General features: G+C 33.3%; 1 protein-coding gene and 1 long non-coding RNA gene across 6 annotated transcripts in view; both read right to left on the bottom strand.

Moving 5' to 3' along the window:
• Positions 1-825: 825 nt before the first annotated feature.
• LOC125419860 (beta-amyrin synthase 1-like) overlaps positions 826-23757 on the bottom strand; it is a 61133-nt gene continuing 38201 nt past the window's right edge. Inside the window, exons 14-17 of the mRNA XM_060815372.1 lie at positions 1680-1753; positions 1451-1531; positions 1261-1344; positions 826-1156 (exon numbers count right to left, since the gene is read on the bottom strand). Of these exons, the coding sequence (XP_060671355.1) occupies positions 1040-1156; positions 1261-1344; positions 1451-1531; positions 1680-1753 (356 nt within the window). The 3' untranslated portion in view covers positions 826-1039. The remainder of the gene's footprint in view (positions 1157-1260; positions 1345-1450; positions 1532-1679; positions 1754-23757) is intronic.
• LOC132803245 (uncharacterized) lies at positions 6063-22771 on the bottom strand. Of its 5 annotated transcripts, none has more exons than XR_009638326.1 (9): positions 22358-22771; positions 22202-22232; positions 21634-21733; positions 18898-18963; positions 18606-18817; positions 17815-18457; positions 17576-17655; positions 17400-17499; positions 6063-8457 (listed from the first exon to the last, which is right to left on the bottom strand). It is a non-coding gene; the product is annotated as an uncharacterized LOC132803245 (long non-coding RNA). The 5 variants fall into 5 exon arrangements; XR_009638327.1 differs by having other exon boundaries at positions 18606-18666; XR_009638324.1 differs by having other exon boundaries at positions 18606-18963; positions 22358-22467; positions 22571-22771.

The following is a 23757-nucleotide window of genomic DNA, read 5'->3' as shown; positions in this document are numbered from 1 at the left end:
TTAAGAGAGGAAGTTGCCCTTATCTAAGGCACATATGTGCAGAACGTGTAATTCTATTTAATATTTTGACTAAAAATGTAAAAGGAACCAATGGTGCAAGCTTCTGCAAGTTAGGGGTGCAAAATACCCAAAAAAAAAAAAAAAAAAATTGTTTATGATGCAATATGCTAAACTCGACGTAGTTTTGGATGCAAAAATATCAATATCCCATATAAGTAAAAATACACCTACTAGTATGGGGAAGAGTGAAATTTACCCTTAGATCTGCATATAAGTAACACGATACATTATATTACCAAAAAAGTAACACAATACATAAATTTGGTTTTACTAGTTAGAGACCACAGTGAACCTTCTTCTTCTTCTTCTTCTTTTTTTTTTTTTTTTTTTTTTTTTAAAGAAATGAATTATACCTTTTAAATATAATCGAGTCAAGATATTAATTTATAAAATGAAAAAGAAAAGACGACAATATTGTAAGCAGTTTTTTTTCTTTTAATGGAGAGGATCATTATTGAGAAAGATGGCTAAATCATTATATTGTATCATAGACACATACTTTATATTAATATTACTCCATGTATTAAAGAATATTATTAATATTGTTAGTGTACAAAATTGTTGCATATTTTTTTCATTTTTTAATCTATTAATTAATGATAATACATTATTAATATATTTAAAAAAAATATACTAAATATTAATGTATTGATAACTATATACATATTTACATGAATATGTTTTTGAGGACATATAATATAAACAAAATATTAATACTACATACATACATATATATATATATATATATATATAATTTAAGTCCCCTTTCCCTTGGGCAAGTATGTCCATTTTCCCCAAACACCACTTGATAAAATATGCGAGTTGCAAGGAGCCAATGAGCCACAAATTATTATCCTGTTGGCTGGTGACAAACAGCTGGCATCCGCGGCCATCAACCAGTGCTAAGAGTATTTTTAATAAAAAGTGAAAATGAACATACCATATAACTAAATGGAACCACAATTTGCTTGTTCTTCGTTTAATTAGAAGAAAATGCGACTAAATTCCGGTATTCAGCAAGAGCCCACAATGGAAAAATGTTCCTGTAAGCTGCATAATGCAGCGTGCAATTCTTAAAGAATGCCCCCATAACTTCCTGCCATTATTTTATTGCACAAATCACAAATCATTACGACTCAAAATTCATATAATTTATAATTTGCTTGTTTTTGGTGCATTAGATTGTAGTTTGTAATTAACCTGCTGTGGGAAATCCCCATTTTCCAATTGGGAATTTATTAAAAGCTTTGCAGCTGCATGTATAGGAGTTGGATCTCTATCAGCCTATCACATTATTAAGAAAAAAAGTTAATTAGAACGTTCGTATATATATATATATATATATATAATAAATTAAAAGTGGAAATTAACAACTAATTAGTTAATATACCTGTTGACCATGGATTAAACCCATCAATGCGAATGCAGTCTGCACCAGATTTGAGTGGTCTCCTTCAAGTGGTGTGTATACCTGCAGACCAGTATTCAAACACCAAAATGTTTAAATTAATGTTATAAAAATTAACAAGTTTTGACCAATACGTAAATTTTATGAACATTTGTATAACCCAAGATTGACAATTAATATTATTATTAATTGGAGAAGAGAAAAGGAAGACCTTGTTAGGGCATGAAGTGTAGCTTTCGGCCCAACCACCATCCTCTGTCTGTGTATTAAGCAAAAACTCAACACCTCTGCCACAGCCTCGCAGTTGTAGTAGTTCTTCCCTGGAGACCCCAACCCTGTGATTGCGAACCAAGTCCCATACCTAAATCAAAATTAAATGCTCAATTTCTTGGATGTTTTTCTAACTACTTTAACAGTTTTAGCACTATTTTTAATATCATGTATATATAAAATTGAGTTCATATCATATCAACCTGATAGTTTTAAAATTAAATGTTGGTTTATATAATCTTAGATCATATCAAAAGTTAAAATTTAAAAAATTCAATCATAATTAAATATGAATTATTGATATACTGAAACTGTATTTGACAAAAATAAAAACAGTTAGAAATCCATAAATTATAAATTTGATTTAAAAATTACAATTTTTGAAGCCATCTAAAATATTTAAAAAACAAAAAATCCTAAAGGTAAAATAATCATTTCAACTTAATAAAGCCTCATTATATATGAAATAGATGGAAATTTTCTCCTAGAGTCAAGCCGCACCATGTTGCAAAACGTTGAGGAGCCCACGATACCTTGGGCGCCCTGCCCCATGAGAAAATTACTATTATAAATATATATATATATATATATATAATACCATGAGCCATCTGGCATTTGAACTTGTTCAAGGTATCTCACGGCCTTGGTGATGAACATATCAATCTCCTTCTTCCTATGTTTGGGGAATAACTTCTTAAATAAAACCAGCCCTGAAGTGCAGAGGAAGTGCACTCTGGGTACCTGATTTATATTATATCATCATTCTCAAATCGGTTTACAAATCAGCGGTTAAAAACAAATTATTATACATTAAACCACAAGTTACTTGTAAAAATTAACTTATTACTCGTATTCGATCACAAGGCCTTCATGAAATTCCACAGGATTCGGCCACTGAAGAGAAGAAAATAATTTGAGTTAATAAGTATATATATGATTTATTTAAGCATTGTTGCCTAAAGTAGGGGACTAGAGGGAGAATGAGTGAGAGAGATAGAGAGAGAGAGAGAGTGAGTGAGTGAGAGAGAAGCAAAGCGTACAAAGAGCATTTATTGCTTGGATTTGGAAATGTTACGAGAAGAAAAGAGATAGGTGGGCAGTACGATTAGTTATACTCTACAGTTGGGAGTATTGTACACTCTACAGTTGGGAGTATTGTACTCTGCCTTGGATTAGCTGGCTGATTTTGACCCCTTTTTAATTTTTTTTTTAAATTTTTTATTGGGCCTATATAATAAAATAAGGGATATAATCTTAAATGATTAAAAAAGGCTTATGGGTCAAAATAATTTTGTACCAAACTGAGAAAAAAATAATAATAAAATAAACAACCATGTTATCGTGTAGCTTTTTGTAAGCCAGATTTTTGGAACTTGATTTATTGATATATATGATGGTTGCAGAATGCGGGCAGAGAAACCTCCATTCTTTTTACCAAGCTGGACAGCAGTGTATGCGTTGAATGCGTTTGTGATAGTGTGGGTATTTGTGGTAGGGTTTGGGTTCGGTGGATGGGCCAGTGTGACCAACTTGGTTAGGCAAGTTGATACATTTGGGTTATTTGCTGGGTTATTTCGAAAAATGGTTTTTTTGAAAACTAACCACCGCACAAATTTATTTTTGAAAAATAGCAAATTTTTTTTTTTTTAAAAACTAGCCAACTTTTAACCCATTCAGACCAAAATATCTTTTTTTATTTTTAAATTTTTTTAATCTTTTTTATGTTTTTTCACTATCCAAACGTAGGTTTTTTTTCTTCTTCTGTTTTTTTGTCTCTTCTTTCTCTTTCCCTTTTCCTTTTGAAAGAAACCTAGGGCTTTCCCTTCCATTTTCCTTCCAAAAAACACCATCTCATTCATAAGAAAAATCGTCCTGTTCACCGGTATTTTTGATAGATTGCTTTCGAATTTGCCTCTGTCCTGCAGATCTGCTACAGTTAGAAGACCCAAAGTCGTACGTACGGCATACGAGGCTTTTTATCCACTCCATTTTACACCGTTCACTGGCTTTGATACTTCTTGGGACACCCAAACATTTCTGGCCACCATCAGTGTTCTTGCCACCATCAGGCTTTAAGGTAAACATATCTCTCTCTCTCTCTCTCTCTCTCTCTCTGCTTTCCTTTTCAATAGGGTTTCGATTCTATTTGATGAAATTATGTTATTTCAATAGGCTTTCCTTGTTGTTTAGTTTTTCCTCTCTGTTCATGTGTGACTTTTGCTAATCTTGTTAAAAGATATGTATTTAGAACACGCACTTTTGACTAGTCATTGACTAGGCAGAGCTCAGAAAATATGTAGCAGTAGTACTAGTTTGATTAGATTTACGAGATATACTTGAGCTAGCTTGCTGTATATGTCCCCAGAAGGAATAAATAAATTCCTTGTAGCTATCAGCAGACGAAATTAGACAAATTAATATGACAAGCAATGGAATATATATAAAATAAGATATTATATACATAGGAAGAAGTCAAAACTATCATCATCTTAAATTCTTTATCCTAGTTTGGAAAACCAATACGAAAACTTGAAAGAGCTAGCCACAACCCATTATAAAATAAAAAAAATAAAAAAAAATAAAAACCCACGGCAATCCCTATTTGTTCGTCTCGTAAATGCCATTTGTAAATAATTCACATTTATTTTATTCATGTTATTGGGGATGATGATGGTCAGCTTGCAATCCTTAATTTATATTTATTAATATAACAAGGAGGCAGATTGTCAAGTCCAAAGCAGCATAATTAAAATATTGTAAATAATTTTTTTAATGCTATGCTAGTAAGTGAGTGTCATTATCGCTGCATAAAAAAAAAAAAAAAAAGAAATAGAGAGAAATGGCACTGGAGATTGGTGTTATGGTTTAATATTCCTACTTCAATATTCCTACTTCTTGACCCAAGAAACAAAACAGAGCCTTTTATATTGCCTCTTGAAATATATAAAAAGTGAGGAAATTCGGAAATTTTATGCAATGATTTTGTCCTTAATTTTTTTTTTTTATTATTTGTATTTTTTTGTAGTTATTTAGTTGTTAGTAGTTCTTGTGGTTTATTTCTGTTGGTGTAAAATTTCCAAATTTCCCATATGCTCTGGTTCATTTGAATAGAAATCAAAGAAAGAATATACAAGGAGACATTTACCTATTTGAGCCTCCAGGCTCCATTTTATCATTAGCTAGGTAAGCAATATTCTGTGGCCTCTCCTATGCACATCTTACACATATAATATGCTAAGTTTGATTGCTGCATGGTTAAAAAAGTCACACTTTTTTTTTTTTTTTGAAAATATGAAAGAAGTCATTGTTGTTACTCCTCTCTGGGGGAAAAAAAATCAATAAATAAGAATTAGGAACAGCTCTGTGTTATGGATTTGCTTGGCACTAAAATTTCCTTTCTCGATTAAAGTAGAGTTAAATTCAATTCAAAGGGCAGAGGTCTTATGGTAGGTTATTGTGGTTATGAAACTAGGCAAATGGTGGATGTGATGAATTAATTTAATCTATTCTAGCTGTCTTGCCTCTATTTATTTTATTTTATTTTTTCTATCATATTCTAGCATATCATTGTTGGGTTTTATGTTACTTTCAAAATTTCCATTCTTTGCCATGAATAATAATAATAATAATGAAGATTGCAAGAAAGTCTAAGGAACTGTTAGGAAATTATCAATAACCCACTTGTTTCGACAAGTTGTGTTCTAGGTCGAGCTTCTTTCATCAGCTTAAGAGATTCAATGCTACTTTCTGGGTATTTTCGGTTGTATTGGTAACTATTTAAATGGTTTCAGTGCTTCTCGAGACAGCAAATGGTACAGGTTTTATTTATTTTTATTTTTTTCATTTTGTTCTATATGCTTTTCCTACTTTTTTTGTTCATATGAATCATTATTTTTTGTGTTTTTATTGTCTTTGATTGAAACATGAGTTTCCTCATAGCTCTATATGAAGTTTGTATTCTTTAGAGTCAATATAGTAATTCTTTGATATATTTATCTAAAATTTTGTTGGGATTGAATGGAAACAACTTGATATTTGCTATATAATTGTTGGAGAAGAAAACTCTGTCTTCAGGTTGAACTCAACATGGTTTCTCGTTTTGAAATTGCTGCAAGAAATGATTTTGGGAATAAGGTTTTTATGCAGATTGATTTATGTTGGAATTGCTGGATTGTGGAATTTGAATCTTTTTTAGATTGAATTTGGATAGAAAATTCAGAGAAAGAAATTTGAATTTCAATTAAGTTGTAAAAACTTTAGAGACTATGTTAGTGAAATTACAAAATAAGTTGGAGCTATTAATCTAAAGACTATGTTAGTGAAATTACAAAATAAGTTGGAGCTTATTGATCTTAGAAAAAAAAAGTTGAAATTTTAGATTCACAAATGTAAGAATAAGTAGAGCTTTTATGAGAAATTTACATAAAGTGTCAGGACCCGTCCAAAATTCCTTCCCCGGAACCCTAGACAAGCGCTGATCCTAGGGAAATACCACCGAACCTTCCAACGGAAAATTCGGCAACACCTCCCCTAAGGGTAGGACTAACCAAAAATTACCTGCACTGAAAACACACTTCTAAAAACATCCCCTTATTCCTCCCACGTTACTACAGATTGATTCCACAAATTTCAGCACTTCAAAAGATAACAGCAGCAACCCAGTGCATAAATAAAGAACAACTACACGTCCAATACAGTATACAGAGCATTATACAGATAAGTGTGGAATTTATAAAATGACAGATAAGGAAGCAATACAAGACAGAGAGGAGAAAAGGGAAGAAAAACTTCTTGAACCTTCGGCAACGAACTGAGACGTTGGGCTCGCCCCGGACAATCAACGTCTCCAACCTGGACCTAGGGGAACGGAATTTAAGAGTGTGATATGCTAATCATCTCAGTGAGTGACCCTATCTACTATACACCTTTAATATTAATAATATAAAAATAAAGGAATTTAATTAACCAGTACCGAACAATTAAATAAATAAACAATTGAAGTAATACTTTCTCTCAAAACCCTCACTATTCACTCCGTTGGAAATGTTCCCCTTTTAAAACATTTTCACAAAACCCGATATTCGTACTTCCCGAAAACCAATGAACCAAATAATTTAATAAACAACAAATAAATAAATAAATAAATACCCCAAATATAAATAAACTGCAATAAATTATAATAAATAATTTTGTACCATTTGGGGTTTGAAACTTTATTTAAAAATTACACCTGACGCACCACACCATATACCGGTGATGCCCTCCGATACCCAGCATCCCAAGCACCGACTGGCGGAGAGGTTAAAGAGAGAAACCTGCAACGGCACTTCGGCGTCCCGACAGTACCGCTGCTAAAACCATCACCCGGCCAAGGAGGGTGGCGGCTGTGCGCAATAGCAAACTTGTCTGCCCACGGTCCAATGGCAACTCACGGGTGAAGTAATAACCGCGCGCTAAACCACATAATACCTGCGCGCTACCACGTGTCCATACACCATACACCAGAACACCAATACTGTATGAGTGCGTCTAAAAATAAACATTATTAACCAACCGTACCGTTTTTCCAAAAATTACCGTGAGAAATACATTAAATTCTCACACTTACCATCCCATATATTTTTATTTAATAAACCGGTACGAAACATTGATAACCAACAAACCACAATTTTTTCGAAGTACGAAATGCAACCATAAAAATACCGCGGGCATAATTTATAAAATTTAAACAAATATTTTCGTAAAATATTTAACCCAATTATGCCCGAAAAATATTACTTAAAACTACGTACAAATACTACCGAAATACACTTTGCTCATGCATAATAATAAATTAAACCACAATAAAACCATAACCAATTTGTACCACATGAGCATAATTTAAATACCAATTAAACATAATTAATTGCCCAAAAATGATATAAAATCCAGACAATCAATTACTGAAAATACTTGCTCATGTGTAATAAATACCATTTAATCACAATAAAATAATAATCGAGAATTTCTTAATGACCCCAAAATTTCATTTAGCACCAATGGGTAAATATATATATAAAATAATATTTTTTCCCGATTATATTTAAAGTACACCACATGAGCACCAATTACACATATCAAATTAATACCACATAAATACAATTAATTACCCCAAAAATATTTTTTAAAAGTGGGTCACTCACCTGGAGCACGCAATTAACCCATGATCCACTACGGGATCAATTCTACGACTCATCGGTACTCCTAGAACAAAATTCACAGACAGTCAAATAAATTAATATTTTAATCGGTTAAATAATACCCGGTACCCGGGGGGTCAAAACACAAACGTTAACCAAAATAGTCGAATAATATACCGAATCGAAGCTTGTGGAACGAGGAGCGCATTACCGGTCTCCATCGACCCCAATTCCGCCGGAGGTGGTCGGAATTTGGCCGGAAAGTTTCGGCCGGTTTTCAATTCACTCGTATCTCGCAAACCGCTTCGAATTTTTGAGATTGGAGGCCATTTTTGAACTCAGATGACCCAAAATAGGGGGAGAGGAGGTTTAATTCGGACTGGGCTGGCCGAAAAACACAAGAAAAGAGGAGAGAGAAATTTTGCCGACCGGCGGCTTCTCCGGCCCGATCGGCCCGCGTCCGGCGGCCGGTGACCGTGAAAATTGGCGGCTGAGCTCGCCTCCTCCCTCCGCTCGTCACTGGCTGGCGCGTGCGTGGTTCTGGTGGCCAGAAAAAGAAAACACGGTGAGAGAGAGAGACGGCCGGTGGGAGAAAAAAAAACTGTGCGTGTTTTGATGGCTCGGGGAAGAAGAAGAAGGGAAAAAAGAAAAAAAGAAAAAGAGAAGAGAAGGAGGTGTTTTTCCCACGTGGGGAAAAGAAAAGAAAAAGAAAAAGAAAAAGAAAAAGAAAAAGAAAAGAAAAAGGAAAAGAAAAAGAAAAATAAATAAAATTAAAAATAATTAAACAATTACATAATAATATTATTATTTGAAATAATAATAAAATAATTTGATTTTAAACATAGTTCACATGTGGCATTTCACCATGGTGACACATGGTCACCTTCATTAAGTCACACGTGGCACATCGTTATGCGTTTAAAAAATAATATTAAAATAATACAATATTTGAAAAACTCTATAGGTCCATAACTTTCAAACCACATGTCCAAATCGGACGTGCCGCTAGTCTACGGACTCGTATCGACGAGCACTTCACAACCATGCATGAGTCAACACTCAATCTTGTATGAATAAAAAGTCAACTCCGGCACCCCTTGGACAGTTTGGACCTCAACTTGTTTTGCTTATAACTTTCAAACCGTAGCTCTGTTTTCAACGTGCTACCAGTCTACGAACTCGTGCCAACGTGTACTTCGTAACGGTACCCTGGTCAACTCGAAATTCCAACTGGAACAAAAAGTCAACTTTTGACCCCTTCGGTCAACGGTCAACGGTCAACCTCGGTCAACGTGCAAAAATTTCCGACATGGTTCGGGACGAGGTGTTACATAAAGCCTTAAGATCAAACAGATAAGATTTTTCTTTAGGTCTCTGTCCAAGTTCTTGAAATGGGAAACTTCCCAAACCCATAAGAGAAGCAGTCCCCCACCAGGCCACAGTCCTAACCCAACCCGCAATGAAAACTAGTGATCCCCACATTTTTCTTGACTTGTCAAAGATGATATGCACTTATCTTGCCTCTTTTTTCTAGTTATTATTATTGTTTGGTTGCACTCTAAAAACATAACCACTCTCATGATGGAGTCTCTAATCCACGCTCCTATTAACTAAGGATAGATATGTAATGATAAACAATGAAAGGAATAAGTTGCTCTTCGATGTTGTCTCTTTGGTGGTAAAAGTGGAGCCGATTATTCTCATTACACTGAAAAAGTGACCATAAAATTTCCTTTTCACATATGCATTTTTTCAACTGGAAATATGTATGAATTGTGTATTACATTTATTTTTCTACCCCTGTTGATCATATATAGAGGTTGTTGTAATTTGTATTCAGGTGCTGGAATTTCCCTTTCATCTTAAGTAGTTGTCAAAGGAAAGATTTGTTGGGATCCTTACTAATATTGATTTTCTATATTTTTCAGCATTAGAGAAGCAAGTGATGGAATGAGCAGAAAATTGAAGCACAAAAGTTGCCATCGTTAGAGTTACAAGTGTATGCTGAGAAAATTACACACACACTTACAAAGATAGAGAAAGAGATATATATATATATATATATATGTATATAAATAGATAGAGAAGCATTGGTGGCAGTTTGTCCCCCATTAATGTAAGTTGCTTCTCTGAACAAAATAGAAAAATGTTGTAAACTAATTTCGCTTTAATGTGAGAACCTTTATTTGTGCTGTATTGAATGGTTATTCAGAATTGTTGATAATTTCCATGATGGATTATTTTAGAGATGACATATCATCTCTTTATAAATTGCTCAATTTTGAACCTTTGTCATTATGAGCTATGCTTATAATATTGTGTTATTTGGTGTGACGGAAATGTTTGTGTTGCATGGAAATGTTTGTGTTGCATGGTTAGAATGTGAAATGTGAAATTAAAACTATTGTGAAGTTGTGTTTTTGTTTGAATTTAATGGGAGGCTTGAATGTGAAACCATAATATATGTGTTAAAACTATAGGTTATCCTTAGGAAGCAATGTCACATGCCCATGGTTGGTTTGTTTCCTAATGTATAATATACACTAATATATAGAAGATATTGTAGCTTTTAAATCCACATATGCGCTGGTTTGAAAAGATTCTTTAGCTATTTTCATTATATTGTTGCACAAATCCCGTTAGGTGTATGTCATTTAGGTTCTGGAAAATTTTCCACCTAGAGGAAAATATTCTCTTTTTTTCCTCCTGGAAGAAATTTTTTCCTCGAGGCGGAAAATTTTTTTACTTCAGGCTCTAGGCGGAAACTTTTTTCCTCCAAGAGGAAAAATTTTCCTCCAGGCTTTCTTCGTGTCGGAAAAAATGTTTCCTCCATATTTTATGCTTTGTTGTATTTGATTTGCAAATAAATGGATTCAGATTACCAATGGAGGTTTTGGGACTCGGAGATATCGAGGGCAAACGTTAATTGTAGATCGAACTTCTGGAAAGCTGTGTCGGATATTAAGTTCAAGCTAACTCCAGCCTAAATAAAGAAGTTCAAGGATAGCTGTTTTTGCCACTTTTTGAAGGCCAACGAGATACAATTTAGTGGCCACATCGTCAACAACATGCTGTATATGCAATGTGTTTGCAACGACAAGGATTCTATGGTATTCAATTTAGGAGGGCGTGGTGCTAGATTTACACGGAGAGACTTCACTATAATTACAGGTCTACAGTTTGGTTACAAACCCAATAGGCGAGTTAACATCTCTACTCGTATTAGTGACACATATTTTGGCGGAAAGCGAAAGGCCACTAACTCGGAGATAACCAAAGCTTTCATGACTGCACAGTGTCAAGGTGATGCTGAAGCCAACGATGATAGATTGAAGTTGGCTTTATTATATTTCCTAGAGACGGTTCTTCTAGGCAAAGAAAGCATGGCCACCGCACCTCATAATCACTTGGAGATGGTGGACGATTTAGAGTACTTCAATAGCTATCCATGGGGTACTTTATCATATACTACCACCATTAGATTGTTGAAGAGTGCTTTTGAGCATATAAAAGACTTTAAACAAGTCAAAGAGTTATCTTTATGGGTTTCCTTTGACTTTCATGGTAAATTTGTTACGCTATTATTTAAAGTTTGTTACACTTGTATTTATGGTGTGTATTTCTTTATTAATTAATTGTTTGACAGATTCCTTCGTTAGGTCAAGCATTCGAAAAGAAGTTGTCGGACATGGCATTCCCTCGAATTCTTAATTGGCATATTTCACAAGTGCCACGATTTGAGAAGGCCACTGAACTCTTCGATCATCGTGATGTAAGTATATGAGTTCTTCCACTTATATGTACAAATATATATATATATATACATTCCAACATAGTAATATTATTTATAGACTTTTGCAGTATTTGTAGGAATATTAGTATTACTTAATAATTACTTTATGATAATCCCTTTTGTCTTTTGCAGTATCTCGTTCATGGCTTAATGAATGTAACTGAATTTGAGCGTGCATATATCGGAAAAATTGCATGGGATGTACGTCATGATAATACTCTATACAATGTTGCACCTGCTGTTCGAGACAAGCCACCACAGGCAAGTCATGATAAAAAAGATGAAAGTCTTCCACTTACAAGAAGTGGAAGAAGTAAGAAACAAAAAGAGGCGTAGGTGGAAATTATGGGTAAAGGAGGGAGGCGGCGAATGGGAGATAAGCCAACAGACCAGCTTTCATCATCGACTGCAGGAGTTGCTGCTCATGTTCGTATTAAACCATCAATTCCATCCCAACCTCCAACGACTCCATCCCATGATGAGGTTTGAATAAATTGTATGAATATTTATCTTTTTATTATTGCAAGTAATAATCATTATTGTTTCTTTTAGGTACCTTTGAGAGAGAGATTAATTATCCTTGAAGGCGAAGTGGTTAATGTACGGCAAGATGTTAAGGATTTAAGAATCGCCATGCTTAGAGAGTTGATAAGTTAATGAAGCACCAAGGAGTGGGAGTTGGTGTTGAGGGTTGGGATATGGGATGTAAGCAGACATTGAAGGGGATGAAAATAAAGAAGAGTTTGGTCCTGATGCGACCCCTGTTGATAGACAGTCACGTCCATCTGTTGTAAACGATGCAGGTTCAAGTGTTACGATTATCGAGAAAGTATCTCCATCAAAGTTTCCTGTTGGGAGACGTGCAAAAAAAGTAGCAGCTGCTAAGCAAAGTATAGATATTGGGAGGCGGGATAGGAAGGCGGCAGCAGCTATTACAGCTCCTTACAGTGTTGGATGCTTGCGAAAAAAACCACAGCGCACTTTACCCGGTGCATCTTCTACTTTGAAGTTCACCCATACAAACCAGTACCCATGCGACTTGTAAAAAATTTTGATCAATTTATGAAGTCCGGTTGGGCAGCAAAGGTTGACATGGACATTTTGACTGCGGAAATAGTTTCCCTTCTCCAGCCTTGGAGGAAATGTTTTCCAACAGGAGGGAAACTATTTCCGCAGTCAAAATATCCATGTCAACCTTTGCTGCCCAACCGGACTTCATAAATTGGTCAAAATTTTTTACAAGTCGCATGGGTACTGGTTTGTATGGGTGAACTTCAAAGTAAAAGATGCACCGAGTAAAGTGCGCTGTGGTTTTTTCGCAAGCCTCCAACACTGTAAGGAGCTGTAATAGCTGCTGCCGCCTTCCTATCCCGCCTCCCAATATCTATACTTTGCTTAGCAGCTGCTACTTTTTTTGCACGTCTCCCAACAGGAAATTTTGATGGAGACACTTTTTCGATAATCGTAACACTTGGTCCTGCATCGTCTACAACAGATGGACGTGACTGTCTATCAACGGGGGTCGAATCGGGACCAAACTTTTCTTTATTTTCATCCTCTTCAACGTCCGCTTCCATCCCATCTCCCAACCCGTCAGCACCAACTCTCATTCTTTGGTGCTTCATTAACTTATCAAGCTTGGTGTCCAAACTTGCAAACTCTCTAAGCATGGCGATTCTTAAATCCTTAACGTCTTGTCGTACATTAGCCACTTCGCCTTCAAGGATAATTAATCTCTCTCTCTCTCAAAGGTACCTAAAAGAAACAATAATGATTAGTACTTGCAATAATAAAAAAGGTAAACTTTCATACAATTTATTCAAACCTCATCATGGGATGGAGTCGTTGGAGGTTGGGATGGAATCGATGGTTTAACACGAACATGAGCAGCAACTCCTGCAGTCGATGATGAAGGCTGGTCTGTCGGCTTATCTCCCACTCGCCGCCTCCCTCCTTTACCCATAATTTCCACAGATGCCTCTTTTCGTTTCTTACTTCTTTCACTTCTTGTAAATGGAAGACCTTCATCTTTTTTATCATGACTTGCATGTGGTGGCTTGTCTCGGACAGCAGGTGCAACATTGTATTGGAATACTGTCATGACATACATCCCATGCAATTTTGCCGATATATGCACGTTCAAATTCAGTTACATTCATTAAGCCATGAACGGGATACTGCAAAAGACAAAGGATATTTAAGTAATACTAATATTCCTACAAATACTGCAAAAACCTATATATATATATATATATATATATATATATTTGTACATATATAAGTGGAAGAATACATCACGATGATCGAAGAGTTCAGTGGCCTTCTCAACTTGACCTAACAAAAGAATTGTCTCAAAACCCCAAATCTGTCAAACAATTAATTAATAATTTTTTGTAAAGAAATACACATCATAAATAATAATGTAACAATCAAAAGCCAAAGGAAAACTCGAACAATCAAAAGGCATCCAAAAAGAACAATGAATGGAAAAATACACAAAAAACAAGGGCTATAGGAAGCAATAACCAAAATATATATATATATATATATAAATGTGTGTGTGTGTGTGTGCCACAAGGAGTCGCAATGAGCATACAAAGAATGAGGAAAAAAATAAAGGAAGGACAAAAAAAAATAAAATCAAAAGGCATTCATGAAAGAAAAGAATGATTACAAAAAATAGAAAAAACCAAGAGTTTCCAGGAAGCAATAACAAATGCAAAATATGCAAACAAACAGAAAATTATAAATAAGTAAAACAATAACCATAACAATCATCTAAAGTAAAGGTACAAACAAAAACCATAAACAAAAAGCGCAATGAACCAACGCATCCACAAACAATAACAAACACAAACTTAGACATTGGCCAGAAGAGCAGTAACAAACACAAAACATGACAACAAAAAAATTAAAACAAAAAAGTCCATGAAAATTAAAAAAAAAAAAAAATAGCAAGCACAAACAACACAAGAAAGCAAGAGTTTCCAGCACACAAAACAGCAAACTAAAAATATGTAAAGCAAGGGCCATAACAATCATATGAAGCAAAGGTACATAGAGAGAGACAAACAAAGCACAAAGAATATCAAGGCATCCACAAGGAATAACAAACACAAACTACACATAGAAAACAGCCACTAGAAGCAGTAATGAAAATGAAAAATGAGAACAACCAAAAAGATTAACAAAAAGAAATCCATAAAAAACAAATACCAACAACACAAGAAAGCAAGAGTCTCCAAAAAAACAATATTAAATACAATAAATGCACACCAAGAAGAAAAGTAAAAGTTAGTTAAAGCAAGGCCACGACATCTAAAGCCATAAATAACAGAGATTCAACGGATCCACAAAGAATATCTAACAACAACATATAGAAAGCATCAGAGCAGCCACAAGAAGCATTAATGAAGAGTGAGCAAAAAAAGACAAAAAAAAAAAAAAAAAAAAAAAGCAAGTAAAAATATGTAAAGCAAGGGCTATAACAATCAGATAAAGCAAAGGTACACATACAGAAACCATAAACAAAAAGTACAACAAATCAAGGCATACATAAGGAATAACAAACGCAAACTACACACACAGAGCAGCCACAAGAAGCAGTAATGAAAACAGAAAATGACAACAACAAAATGGTAACACAAAAAGAAGTCCATACAAAACAGTAAACACCAACAACACAAGAAAACAAGAGTTTCCAGGAAGCACTATTAAATACAAAAAATGCATACAAAAAAGAAAACTAAAAATTAGTAAAAGCAAGGGGCACAACAACCATCTAAAGGGTACATTAAAAACAGAAAACTAAAAATATGTAAAGCAAGGGCCATAACAATCATATGAAGCAAAGGTACGTAGGTAGAGAGACAAAAACAAAGCACAACGAATCAAGGCATCCACAGGGAAAATAACAAACACAAACTACACATAGAAAACAGCCACTAGAAGCAGTAATGAAAACGAAAAATGAGAACAACCAAACAGTAATACAAGAAGAAATCCATAAAAAACAATAAATACCAACAACACAAGAAAGCAAGAGTCTCCAAGAAACAATATTAAATACAATAAATGCACATCAAAAAGAAAAGCAAAAAGTAGTTAAAGCAAGGCCACAACATCCAAAGCCATAAAGAACAGAGATTCAACGCATCCACAAAGAATAGCCAACAACAACATATAGAAAGCATCAGTGCAGCCACAAGAAGCATTAATGAACAGAAAAAAAAAAAAAAAAAGCAAGTAAAAAGCAGCCACAAGTAGAAAGTAATGACATAAAAACAAACAGAGATTTAAAAAAGATAGCAACAAAATTCCACCCAAAAAATAACAACACGAGAAAGCAAGAGTTTCCAGAAGACTAAAAATATGTAAAGCAAGGGCTATAACATTCATATAAAGCAAAGGTACACATACAGAAACCATAAACAAAGTACAACAAATCAAGGCGTATATACACAAGGAATAACAAACGCAAACTACACACACAGAGCAGCCACAAGAAGCAGTAATGAAAACAGAAAATGACAACAACAAAATGGTAACACAAAAAGAAGTCCATAAAAAACAATAAACACCAACAACGCAAGAAAACAAGAGTTTCCAGGAAGCACTATTAAATACAAAAAATGCATACAAAAAAGAAAACTAAAAATTAGTAAAGCAAGGGCCACAACAACCATCTAAAGGGTACATACAGAAACCATAAAAAAAGAACAAAGAATCAAAGGATCCGCAAGGAATCACTAACAACAACATAGAGAAAGCATCAGAGTAGCTACAAGAAGCATTAATAAACAAAAAAAAAAGACAAAAAAGAAAAAGCAAGTTAACAAGCAGCCACAAATAAAAAGTAATGACATAAAACAAACAGAGATTTAAAAAAGATAAAAATAAAATTTCACCCCAAAGAAAAATATTCATAGAAAAAGTTAACTGTCAAAAAAAAAAAAAAATGAAAAGCCAAATACCAAATGTTTGGAATTCAAAACTCTTATAAGGCAATTCAAAATTAATGGAACCAACAAATAGAGGACATTAGGAGAAAAATAAACTTTTTCTTCCAGAATCTGTTGAAAGCTCATAATCTGTTGAAAGCTCATAAGTCTCTATTTTGCAGAGTTGACATGCATAGTGGCGGTTACTAACACAGATTGGGCATCAGATTATCTATTCCCTGACTAAATTCAGATCATATCTGGAAATCTAGGGAATAGTTATAGAGGTCCAAATATCAATTGAGAGAAAATTAAAAATAAAAAATAAAAAGAAAAAATTTAACCCCCTGGAAATATTTACTTTAATTCTTACAACCATTTATATGTTCCTCAATAACAAACCATATATCTTTCATGCACTCCATGAATTTCTGGACATGTACTAGCCCAAAGAAGGAGATATCTAGTACAGTTCTTGAACAATCCCAGAGCAAAATATTTATACAAAAAAATGGAAAGCCAATTAACTATCAAATACCCACAATTAATGGAACCAACAAATACAGGATTTAAGTAAATAAACTTTGATCTAAGAAGGACAATCTGATGAAAGCTAACCAACCTCTATATTAGATATTTTTTTAAAAAATTTTGCACATTCCCTTCCAAGTACTCTGACAGAAAAACAACTAAAATGGTGTAACAAGATCATTATTCCATGAACATATTGAGAAAGAAGTTACCATTACCTGTAGAAATCTGTTGAAAGCTCATCAGCCTCTATGTTAGATATTTTTTCTGGAGTTACTTCAGAAATAGACCAATTCTGTGCACTCCCTTCAAAGTATTCTAATAAGAAAACAACTAAAAATGGTTTAACAAGATCATTGTTCCGTGAACATAGCGAGAAAGAAGTCACCATTACCTGAAGAATTCTGTTGAAAGCTTGTCAGGGGCACCAGTAACAAGATCGTTTATTCCCTGAACATGGATTCTTGCAAGATGCTAAATGGCCCCGAAAGAAATTAGGAGAAAATCACAAAAAAGCAAGGCAGATTATAATTTAACCAAAAAAAGAACTCTAAAAGAAACCATTAATTACATCAGAATATGATAAAAACAAAGAGAAGTAAACTGCACAAGATATATATATATATATATTACCTAAAATTTGTGGAGTTGACATTGGTAGTGCTGGTTACTCTTGGATCTAAAATGAATCAGGTATCAGATTATTTGTTCACTGAATATATTCAGACCATATCTGAAAATCTATAGAAGTCATAGATGACCTAATATCAATTGAGAGAAAATTTAAAAGCAAGAAAGAGAAAATCCAATCCATGGAAATTTACAACCATTCATCTGTTCCTCAAAACAAACCATGTACGGAGCATGCGCTCCAAGAATTTCTGGACTTGTACTCGCTGAAAGAATGAGATATCCAGTACAGTTCTTGAACAATCAAAACAGATATAAATTTACAATTTAAATAAACATTGAGCTCTAATTTAAGAAGGAAAATATGCTTTTTCATCGTTTTTCCAATCAATATTCACAATTGAAAGAGAAAGAAGTCTATCACTTACCTGACGAAATCTGATGAAAGCTCATCAACCACTATAGATATAATTTCAGGAGTTAGAAAATAAATAAACCAATTTTGCACATTGCCTTCCAAGTACTCTGACAGAAAAACAACTCCAAGAGAAAGAAGTCACCATTACCTGAAGAATTCTGTTGAAAGCTCGTCAGGGGCACTAGTAACAGGATCATCTATTCCCTGAACATGGATTCTCGCAAGATGCTGAATGGCCTCGAAAGAAATTAGGAAAAAATCACTAAAAAGCAAGGCAGATTATAATTTAAAAAAAAAAAAAAAAAAAAAAACCATTTATTACAACATCAGAATATGATAAAAACAAAGAAAACTGCACAATATATATATATATTACCTAAAATTTGCGGAGTTGACAATGGTAGTAAACCAATTTTGCACATTCCCTTCCAAGTACTCTGACAAAAAAACAACTACAAATAGTGTAATAGTGCAACAATATCAAGTAAGAAATAACCATTACCTGAAGAAATCTGTTGAAAGCTCCTCAGCCTTGATTTTTTTGGGGGTAAGATTAGAAATGCACCAATTGACATTCCCTTCCATGTACTTTATGACATAAAAACAACTGAAAATGGTGTAACAGGATCATTATTCTGTGAACATATCAAGTAAGAAGTCAACATTACCTGAAGAAATCTGTAACAAGATCAGTTATTGCCTGAATATACCAGCTTGCAGGATTCTGAACGGTCCTGAAAGAAATTAGGAAAAGTAACATCGAAAAAAATCACTAAAAAGCATATTGAGAAAACAAAAATACCCTAACGAGGGAATTTTAACAACTACCGCACCACATTTCATTCAATTTCTCCGATCAAATCAGAGACCTATTCAGCAACAAGAAGTAGCCAATTAAGAGGAGTAACCAAAATAGATAATTAAAATAACAGGGAATGTAATACATCTGTATATATTTGTGTCTTAGCATATTACCATAAACATACAGGTAAGGGAAATATTCGCATAGAAAGTTGTCTATTTGGAATTAGGTTGGAACTTCTTCACCATTACCCACCCACACTGTATCCCACACTGTATCCCAATCTAAACCAACTAAAAGAATCATGTAAATCTGATAAACATTTTATGCCAGAGGAATGAAAACTGACCAAAATGCTAAAGGTCATAAAGTCTATGGGACATTAGGTATTTAGCATCACATGAAACAAAATGGTAGAGGGGAAAAAAAGAAAAGTGAAAAAGTAAGTTGGATTGTCAAACTCAGATCATATCTGGAAATCTAAAAAAGAGTTATATAGGACCTAACAAAACTTGAACAATCAAAAGGCATCCAAAAAGAACGATGAATGGAAAAATACACAGAAACAAGGGCAATAGGAAGCAATAACCCGAAAAAAATAAAAATAAAAAAAATGTGCCACAAGGAGTGGCAATGAGCATACAAAGAATGAGGAAAAAGCAGAAAACTTATACTGCAACAATGAACACAAAGAAAGGACAAAAGAAATCAAAAGCCATTCATGAAAGAAAGAATGATTACAAACGATAGAAGAAACCAAGAGTTTCCAGGAAGCAATAACAAATGCAAAAAAATGCAAACAAACAGAAAATTATAAATAAGTAAAACAACAACCATAACAATCATCTAAAGCAAAAGTACAAAAAAAAAAAAAAAAACCATAACCAAAGCACAATGAATCAAGGCATCCACAAACAATAACAAACACAAACTACCCCTAGACACTGGCCACAAGAGCAGTAACAAACACAAAACATGACAACAAAAAAATTGAAACCAAAAAAGTCCATGAAAATAATAAACACAAACAACAGAAGAAAGCAAGAGTTTCCAGGCACACAAAACAGAAAACTAAAAATATGTAAAGCAGGGGCCATAACAATCATATGAAGCAAAGGTACATAGAGAGACAAAAACAAACCACAACGAATCAAGGCATCCACAAGTAATAACAAACACAAACTACACATAGAAGCAGTAATGAAAACAAAAAATGAGAACAACCAAAAAGTAATACAAAAAGAAATCCATAAAAAACAATAAATACCAACAACACTAGAAGGCAAGAGTCTCCAAGAAACAATATTAAATACAATAAATGCACACCAAAAGGAAAAGCAAAAAGTAGTTAAAGCAAGGCCACAATATCTAAAGCCATAAAGAACAGAGATTCAACGCATCCACAAAGAATAACTAACAACAACATATAGAAAGCATCAGAGCAGCCACAAGAAGCATTAATGAACAGGAAAAAAAAAGACCCAAAAAAAAAAAAAAAAAAAAAAAAAAAAAAAGGCAAGTAAAAAGCAGCCACAAGTAGAAAGTAATGACATAAAAACAAACAGAGATTCAAAAACTATAACATCAAAATTCCACCCCAAAAAATAACAACACGAGAAAGCAAGAGTTTCCAGAAGACTGAAAATATGTCAAGCAAGGGCTATAACAATCATATAAAGCAAAGGTACACATACAGAAACCATAAACAAAGTACAACAAATCAAGGCGTATATACGCAAGGAATAACAAACGCAAACTACACACACAGAGCAGCCACAAGAAGCAGTAATGAAAACAGAAAACGACAACAACAAAATGGTAACACAAAAAGAAGTCCATAAAAAACAATAAACACCAACAACACAAGAAAACAAGAGTTTCCAGGAAGGACTATTAAATGCAAAAAATACATACAAAAAAGAAAACTAAAAATTAGTAAAGCAAGGGCCACAACAACCATCTAAAGGGTACATACAGAAACCATAAACAAAGAACAAAGAATCAAAGCATCCGCAAGGAATCACTAACAACAACATATAGAAAGCATCAGAGAAGCTACAAGAAGCATTAATGAACAGAAAAAATGGCAAAAAAGAAAGAGCAAGTTAAAAAAGCAGCCACAAATAAAAAGTAATGACATAAAACAAACAGAGATTTAAAAAAGATAAAAATAAAATTTCACCCCAAAGAAAAATATTCATAGATAAAATTTCACCCGAAAGAAAAATATTCATAGAAAAAGTTAACTGTCGAAAAGAAAATGAAAAGCCAATTAAATACCAAATGTTTGGAATTCAAAACTCTTAAAAGGCAATTCAAAATTAATGGAACCAACAAATAGAGGACATTAGGAGAAAAATAAACTTTTTCTTCCTTTTCCAATCAAGAATCACAATTAAAGAGAAAGAAGTCACAATTACGTAAAAAAATCTGTTGAAAGCTCATAAGTCTCTATTATATATATATATATATGTTTTGGAGTTAGATCAGAAATAGACCAATTCTATACACTTCCTTCCAAGCACTTTGACAAGGAAACAACTAAAAAGGGTATAACAAAATCATTTATTCCCTGACAAATCGAGAAAGAAGTCAGCAGTACCTGAAGAAATCTGTTGAATCATCCTCTAAACAGAGAGAAAAATGGTGTAACAAGATCATTGATTCCCAGAAAATATCCGCTTGCAGGATGTTGAATGGCCCTGAAAGAAGTTAGTAAAGGTAACAAATTAGGAAATCTAACATGGATAATATCACTTAAAATAAAAGCGTTTTAAGAAAACACAAATACCCAAATGAGGGAATTTTCACAACTACACACCAAATTTCATTCAATTTTCTATGGAGCTCAAACATCATCAGAGACTTATTCAGCGGAAAGTAGACAGTTAAAAGGACTAACCAAAATAAATAATTAAAATAGTAGGCAATGTAACGCATCTATTACACGTTTGCGTATTAGAATTATACCATAAACATAGAGAAAAGTATGAGAAATTTAATTTGGAATTAGATTCGATGACCCAATAGAATAAGGAAAAAAAAAAAAAAAAAAACAATCACTAATGGCTACTTCTATAGGTTGGAACACCTTCACCGTTACCCACCAAACCCACAATTCAAACCTCCATTAAATCAAAGGTACATACAGAAAAATCATAGGAACTTACCAAATGAACCTCTGCATCGAACTCCAAAAAACTTCGGCAAACGGAGGAAAAACAAAAAAAAATAAAAAATAAAAATAAAAAAAAATGAGAGAGGGAATGGGAGGTGAAACTGGAGAGGTGGACAGAAAATGAAACATTTGGGAAATTTTATACTACCATAATTGGTTTTCGGCTTAAAAGCATCTGGATCTTTTTTTCTTTTTTTTTTTTGGGGGACAATAGGAGCGTCTAGATTTTGAAATTTGAAATTCGATCAGCAGCAACGGCTAGTTTCAAAATTGGAAGATTATTTTTGCTTGGGAACATCTGGAATTTTGAAACTGAGCGAAAGAATTGGAGAGAGAATGAAATATTAGGGAAATTTTATACCGTTAATGGTTTTTGCCTTCGGAGTGTCTGGAATTTTGAATTTTGAATTCTCGATCAGCAGCAACGGCTACTTTCAAAATTGGGAGATCATCTTGGCTTAGAGATCCTTTGGGATTTTGAAAATCTATCCGCAAAGGCTATTTTCAGGGCATGTTGCTCGAACTCTATTCGTGGCCTTTCCGGCAAGAAAGAAAAATAAAAGCCAAATAATAATATCATTTAATTTATGTTATATTATATATGCTTTAAAATACCGTAAGAATATTTGTTTTTTTCTTTTTATTTTTTATTTATTTATTTATTATTTTCTATTTTTCTGGGTAAAATGAAAGAATATGCGTGTTGAAGGTGGCTCATTTGAGCTATTATAAAATAGAATTATGTGGGTAATTATTATTTAAAAAAAGGATAATCAATAAAAATTACATTTTTTACAAGAATCAAAGAATTCTAAGTTGTAGTTTGGTAACTAAGGTAGTACTAAGGTGTAGCTTTTGAGATTAGTTTGAGATTGATTTGGTTTTAACTTATTAGAAATCAATTCATCAAAAGGGAAAAATGAATAATAAATGAAACCACGAGCTATTTTTGAACAACAATATAAAAGAAGCTTGGGGGGGGGGGGGAGTAACTTGAATTTCTTTTTTTTTTTTCAATATACGTATCTATACAAAAGTTTTATTATTAATTTAAATATATTGTATACTTATAATACATTAAAAAAAATCTTTTATGATTAATTTTATAAAATTTTCATAAAGAATAATTTTATCAAAAAATAATAGAAAAATGGAATTTATTAATAATTTAGTGTTAAAAATAAAATAAAATTAAAATTAAATATTCAAAATTTTAAATTTTTATATTATAATAAGCCAAGCCAATTTTGAATAAGGTATTTAAAAATGTTACAAAGTTGAGCTAAGTAGTAGCACTTTTCCAATTACATAAACTGAATTTCAAAATTCTAATACTTGGATAGATTTGGCTTATTTACACCTCTATTGATAGTTTGTTTGGGTTTTTTTTTATTCATATATCCTTTTTCTATATTATAAATGAGAAGTGTGATGAGTTTTGGTCTTTTTTACTGTTTAAAATGATTCAAAAACGACTGCACCTTGTGTGTTTTGCTTGTTGTTTTGTTTTGGATTTTTTTTTTAAATTTATTTGCTTTAAAATGCTGT

Source organism: Ziziphus jujuba, chromosome 3, assembly GCF_031755915.1.
Source record: "Ziziphus jujuba cultivar Dongzao chromosome 3, ASM3175591v1".
Classification (NCBI taxonomy): Eukaryota; Viridiplantae; Streptophyta; class Magnoliopsida; order Rosales; family Rhamnaceae; genus Ziziphus; species Ziziphus jujuba.
Note: the sequence above shows the minus strand (reverse complement) of the source record. Positions and strands in the feature narration are given on the sequence as shown.